The following is a 6,448-nucleotide window of genomic DNA, read 5'->3' as shown; positions in this document are numbered from 1 at the left end:
GGGGGGGGGTGGCAGAGCCAGGCCGTCCGTGCGTGACACATCATAACTGCACATTACGACGCCCATCCCAACCGAGAAAGCCTCGAGATGAGTATACGGCAGGGAAAAGGACCCGCAAAAGAAATGGCTGCCCAAAACGATATATTTTCGAGTACCGTCGCGAGCGGGGCGTGCCTCGCCTACCGGGCGGTCTAGTCCAGCCCCGAGATTTGTCCGGCAGATCACTTTGGCGCCAAGACCGGTGGGATTCCGGTCTGGCTGGAGGCTGGACAGCTACTGCGCTGGGGGGAAGGAGATGAGCTACTTCCTCCGTCTGGAACGTTCCACTGTTCTAGTTCTAGCAAAATCATCCCCATAACAGATTCCAGAGTCATTGACCACGCCCATAGCTTAGCAGCGTGTAGACTGGTGAGAAATGACATGTCGAAGCGAAATGAAAACGATGTCTAAACGATGCCGTTTTCATTCTGTTTTTACGGTTATTTTTCACAGGTACACTTTCTTTTACAGGAGAGATTCGGAACGTTTCCATTCCGGAACGTGATTGATGACCAATGTCAAAAACGATATGGGAAAACTAAAACCATCGAGTCGAAACATGGTCTAAATCTAAACCATTTCATTTCGGCATCGGATCATAAGTTCGCCATTAGCTGACAGCCCTGCGACCTGCGACACTCACCCTGGATTCCCTCATGATGGCGGTGGAGAGTGGTGAAGGGATGATTTGTTATCCAATCGGATTCCTCCAAGAAGGCAGAAGACGCAGACGACCGCGGTTGCAGATTTTTGGGGCTCCCACTCAAGTCGACTTCAAACACGTCTGAGTAGTCCGTACGTTGCACCACAAGCACGATCACAAACTTCCGATTCGGGTGGCGAGTAGATCGGAAACGGCCGCTATGGTCGTACGGAAACTCACTACGAGAGAGAAAACAAAAGTAGGGGGAAGCCTCGCGCCTGTCTACCCTCGCAGGCCACACCGGAGCGCTGCGGGCTCAAACGTGGAGTGATCCGGAGCCGGCTGCGGGGCTCGCTTTTATAAAGTCGGGCCGGAGCGACGCGACGCCGGGCGGCGGGCGCGGGGTGGCGTGCAGTCTGGACTGGAGAGGCATCTTCGTGCGCGCCGCCAAAGCCGCCGCCGCCGCCGGCCGGTGCCGGTGTCGACCGGTGTGAGGGCAGAAGGCGGTTTAGGTTTGAGGCGATGAATAATTATAATATTTTTCAGAGAGAAATTAAAGTATTAGGTCCTAATACTTTTTTTGGAAAGAAACAAAACACAACAATAGCCAACTTTTGAGCAAACCCGGCCTCAAGCCTGAGCCAACCGACCAACCAATATTTTTGTCGATTCTCTTTTCCTATTCCTTAAAATTGAAATTTTTTGGAACTCTGTCTTATTTTACTTATTATTTTTTCTCTATTATTTTCAAAGCTGATGTAACATCCGGTTGTTTTATGCAGTCTTCTCTTTTAAACACATTTTGCGATTAGGCAGTGTTTTTGTTCGAAATTCGGAGACATCCCCCTTAATGCGCCTTAATGTTCCAAAAGCCTTCCTCCACAAACTATTGCGTGCAGACGTATGAAAGTGGGCGGGTGATTGCCGTTTATTTTAATGGTTTTATCCTGCTTTCGACTTTTTCTGTTCCTTATTTCTTTTCCGCTCTTCTCGTCTATCCGAAAAAGACACATCTTTCCTATCCCACGCAATCTCCTGATGTGCCCGGTGAATGCGCCCCTCCTCCATATGCCCGATGTTATTGTGGGCGCCAAAAAGGAGTTAAGGCCAAGGCTGGGCAGCCAGCCGGCCGGTCACTGCTTGGGCTTGGCTCTCCGGGCTGCTCTGCTCTGTGGGCTCCTCCTAGATCCGTTGACCCCGCGTCCATAGCTGCGCCTTCCCCAGCCCGAGCGGGACCCGCTGCCCAACCATACCATCAGACCGTCGCGCTACGCAGCTTTACTTCTGGCGAAGCTTCAGTAAAGCCAGCCCCTATACTTAGACTTTAGACTCTTCGCTGTTTGCAAGACAGACAATGGACTTGCAAGTGTACACGATTGCTGCACACCTTAACTCACAATAAGCTCTAGATGTGCGACAATTAAGCTTACATTGTTATTGCGCGAGCGAACAACTGTTCACACTCTTGTAGGTGCCCAAATAGACATTCGCAGACTTGCAGAGAAGATGTCGTTCATCTACACAGGGTGAGTTTATTCGCCCGCCCAAAAGCAACAGCTGTGAGCTGCATTCGTCCATTTGGATTTCCGGGATTTCCGGTGCGCACAAAAACTGTTGAACCTTCCGAGCGCGCGCGCACATTTGAATTTGGACCCACTTTGCCGGGAGATCTCTTGTTTGTGCGAAGACCATTCGGTAAACCCCTCCGGAGAGCGCGCTCGTTGTTTGTCCGCGGGTTCAGGAATCGCAGCGTTTTTGCGTCAAACGCACGCACACACAAACAATAACAACCGACCGACCGAGCAGCGCGCGGCATTTCCCGCGAGTCGGTCGGAGTCGGACGGGCACGTGTGTCCCGCAGCGGCGCGCCGGGGCGTCAGGACCGGACTAAATTTTCCGGAAAAGTTCGAGTTTTTCGATAAAAAAAACTTCTTTTCCAGGTTTTTATTGACGATAATAACACTTTTTTATTTGAAAATTATCCATGAAAGTTCGAAAAAAATGAAAAATAGGGAACTTTTTTCAAAATTTTCGCCTTTTACCTCTGTTTGTTTTTTTCGTTTTTTTCCACAACTTTTTCGTTTTTCTCTTCGGCCTTCAAATCCTGTGAGAGCGGATCAAACCTCTGCACGAAAGCTTACTGCGCCGCCTGTGAGAGGCGCGCAATTCAAATGGCGACCTCTCACGCGGGAGAGACGCGCGCGCATGGCAACATATCCAACGATTCACTCATTTTATTTCACGTTCATCACATGCCCGGGGACCAGCCACGGAGGAGAGTCGTAAACGAGAGTTTGACTTTGGGATAGTTAGTATTCTTGTCGTCGGGGGAACTACCGCCATCTAGCGGTGTAGGGAATGATAAAAAATGTTTGTAAAGTGACGCACCGGTGACGCGGTGGTTGTTGGAGCAGGGCAGGGCAGTCGGGGGTTACTGACCATTTTACCGACCAGACGCGGTAAAATGACATGTCATGTCATCCCTTATAAAAGGAGTGCGATACGAGTTGCAACACTTTCTTTCATCAATGGACCTTCAGAATTTCCGAGAGTTTGCAAGACAGTACCAAAGGATGTTTCATTAATTGCAATTATTTTTACCTGTGAATTATTATTTAGTTACTTTTACACCGGGTTAAACATACCCGAGCCCTAAGTTCGCAAAAATGTCCTAAACCGTGCAACCCCCATGCGTTGCCTGATGAAAGTTAGATCTAGTAGATGCATCTACAGGTGCACAGCACAGGTGCACCCCTAGAAAACGAGCGGAAATGTTCGCGAATCCTCCTTGGCTGTCTGTTTACAAACTTATGCAGATTAGCGGGCTGGCGAGACGGCCGGACGCCCGGGCGCCAAGCTACTGGAATCTTTCCACTCCTCGGTGCCATAATTGATGCATGCGCAAAGCCTGTTTTCATTTTCAAATCTCTCCTCCAGGCTCTCGCATTGCAGTCCTCCCGACCCGAAACCACCATGGGCTCAAAGACGACACTGCAGTCAGAACACCTAATAGAGTGCGTTTAGTTAACAGAGGGAGTAAAGGGTCGCCTAGAAAGCGCGTACGTTTTTCGCAGACTCGTTCGGCACACTACGGGAGCATGGCGCCTGCGAGACTCGGGGTAGGCCACCCCGCAGTACACGCATGCGCTGCAGACAAAGATCTTGCCTACTCATCAGGCGCTATGAGAGCTTTGCATCGGCTAAAAACTTGACAAGTTCGTAACGCGACGGAGAGTGACGGGCGTACTTTCTGGTTGATCCCTGAAGACGAACAGCCGTTAGAATGGCACGAAGGTTCCTGATTGGTCGAGAGTTTCACAATAAGCCGCACTTCCGGTTGTGATCGCCCGCCCCCGCTCACTACGCTACTTGTGGCTTATCGCCACCGCCACCTCCGCGTGGCACGGCCGAACGGATGACTTCACCTTTTGCAAATAGTAGGGTCGACACCAAAGTGACAACTACTTTTGCTTGTCATTGCCGACTTATTAAGACTTTGACTGCGAAGAAAAAAAATGAGCAATTCGGCGTTAAACGCATCATTGTCTTCCGTCGTTTCGTCCGCACTGTAGTCGCGTCGGCGTGCGTCTCGCATCACGCCCAAGTACTACGAGGTGTGTATTTTATCCTTTCCTAGAACCCAGCGGTAAACGAGCGTGGGCGAAGAGGGGAGCTGGACACTGTGAGAAATTGTCCCGCACCGGGTACAGGAACATAACATTTTTCCATTCAAAATTGTACATTTCCCAAGCACTTCGTATCGACTTGAAATCCATTGACGAGCAAGAGTGCCAAGTCGTACAGGCTCACACTGAATGGCAAGAGACAATTTTTGTGCGGAGGCTAGATGTGTCTTTGTGTGCATCTAAACCAAATGCAAATTTGTATCTACGTTACAAACAAAATACAGCATTTGTACGTAGCCTAGGTACAATTTGTACCTTCCATACAGAATTGATGAAGATGAGCTCAAAGACACATAACCTAGGTACAAAAATGGTCCCTCCCCATTTGGAGTGCACATTAACATATATTTTGTAAGTAGTAAGTCACAAAATGTATACTACTGTACATGTACGAATATGTTATTTTTTCACAGTGGATAGAGGCGAGTGGAATATTTGCGGCGACACCTCGCATACACCTAATACCGGGCACACCCGCCGCCGGCCGAGCTGGTCCAGTCCGGGATGAATCCGGTCGGAGCAACCTGTAACCGGATAATGAGGGAGGAAAAGAGAAGGGGGGAGGGGGGAAGGGGTACGCTCCTGACCAGCACTGCAGGACTTGTAAACACGCCGGCCCACCGCCGCACCTCCCCGACAACCCAAGCCGCGCCGCCATAGATGCGTTTCGGCGAGAGTGCGCCTTGCACGACGGCGTCGAGAACGTTCCAGCAGCAGCAGCCAGAGGCGCGGTCTGATCGAAACCTCCCATCCCCCCCCCCCTCCCTTTTTCCTCGGTCCGAGCGATGTCGAAACGATTTTAATCAAAACGATATCGGGAAGGCGCGTACGATGAAACGCGGTGTACAGTTATACCTGATTTGATGGTGTTGACTTTTGAACTGGAAGCGCCGCAAGCCTGCCCTATGCCTGTGATGTCGTTTTAGGCGTGTGAATTCTCACTCCGGAAATTACGAAAAAAAGAATTTTAAAAAATTCCGACCAAGAATTTCAAGCAAAATATCCCAAGAAATGTTTTGGGGAAAAAGCAATCCAAAAGAAAAATTAAAAAAAAAAAAAGTTTCCTTACGCAAGTGTGGAATTCGCACTCCGACAAGTGTGTGAAGGAGAAATCGCACACCCGAAAAGTACGCAACGTTCACGCACTTTATGGTTTCTAGTGAAGGTGCTGCAGGTGTCTCCACTCGCCTCCTTTTGACCGGCGCGACTCCTCTGGTTATCGGGCGCCGTATCACGCCGCCGGCTATCTCCTCCAAGGGACGCCCAGCCAGCTGGGCCCCCGGGCGTGCGCCTCGCAGTGCGGCGCGGCGGGACGCGGGGGACGACGGCGAGCACCTCATGGCCGCCCAGGACAGCGACGACGGGGACCTCCCCCCGTGGACGGCGGACGCGTTCGACGTGGAGCGGGAGCTCCGCGTCAACGACCGCCTGCGGCGGGAGGACCTGGACGAGATCCAGGAGTGGGCCCGCCGGCAACGCAACCTGCCCGCCATGCGGGGTACGTCCCGGGTGAGGGCCGCCGTCCGCGTCCGCAACGCCTTCCCCTCGTCGCGCACCCCCCTTCACCGCTGTCGTTCTTGTCGCAGAGGGCGACTTTGCCAAGTTCCTGCACAGCTGCGACTACGACGTGCTGGCGGCCGAGACCTGCATCAACTACTACTACAAGACGCGGGTGTCCACGGCCGTCTTCCACAACCGGGACCTCTCGCTGGCGAGCGTGAAGGCGCAGACCGACCTGCTGTGAGTCTCTACCAACAGCCGCCTGTGCATAGGCAACACTGCGACCGCCGCGCGCCGGAGTCGGGCGGGGTTGCCTACCCCGCAGTTCACAGGCGCTCGGCGGTGGCTCTGGCGGGAGTGGGGAGGGAGAAAATCGTCTCAAAATAGAAACTGTTAGAATGATGGCATTTTAAACGAACCAGTTTCTACCACACGTGCTGCGCGCGGGGGGCCAGAGCGTCATGTCGCCGCGACCACCTGTTGCATCTAAATTCCATATTACCTCAGTACCACCAACAATAAGCACTGTGCGACGTCTTACACGTCTTACGTTACGTCTTACGTTACCTCTTACGTTACG

At 51.9% G+C, this 6,448-nt stretch overlaps 2 protein-coding genes across 2 annotated transcripts in view; one reads left to right on the top strand and one right to left on the bottom strand.

Moving 5' to 3' along the window:
• LOC113202181 (retinol-binding protein pinta-like) overlaps nt 1–1,031 on the bottom strand; it is a 13,047-nt gene extending 12,016 nt beyond the window's left edge. Inside the window, exon 1 of the mRNA XM_052274133.1 lies at nt 683–1,031. Coding sequence (XP_052130093.1) covers nt 683–697 — 15 coding nt within the window. The 5' untranslated portion in view covers nt 698–1,031. The remainder of the gene's footprint in view (nt 1–682) is intronic.
• A 4,675-nt stretch (nt 1,032–5,706) lies between these two features.
• The window catches only part of LOC113212129 (alpha-tocopherol transfer protein-like), a 4,151-nt gene continuing 3,409 nt past the window's right edge, over nt 5,707–6,448 (top strand). The window contains exons 1-2 of the mRNA XM_026430722.2: nt 5,707–5,866; nt 5,955–6,108. Coding sequence (XP_026286507.1) covers nt 5,707–5,866; nt 5,955–6,108 — 314 coding nt within the window. The remainder of the gene's footprint in view (nt 5,867–5,954; nt 6,109–6,448) is intronic.

The sequence above is a fragment of the Frankliniella occidentalis genome, unplaced genomic scaffold, assembly GCF_000697945.3.
Source record: "Frankliniella occidentalis isolate FOCC.00 unplaced genomic scaffold, Focc_3.1 Scaffold339, whole genome shotgun sequence".
Classification (NCBI taxonomy): Eukaryota; Metazoa; Arthropoda; class Insecta; order Thysanoptera; family Thripidae; genus Frankliniella; species Frankliniella occidentalis.
The sequence above is the reverse complement of the archived record's forward strand: the minus strand, read 5'-3'. Positions and strand labels throughout refer to the sequence as shown.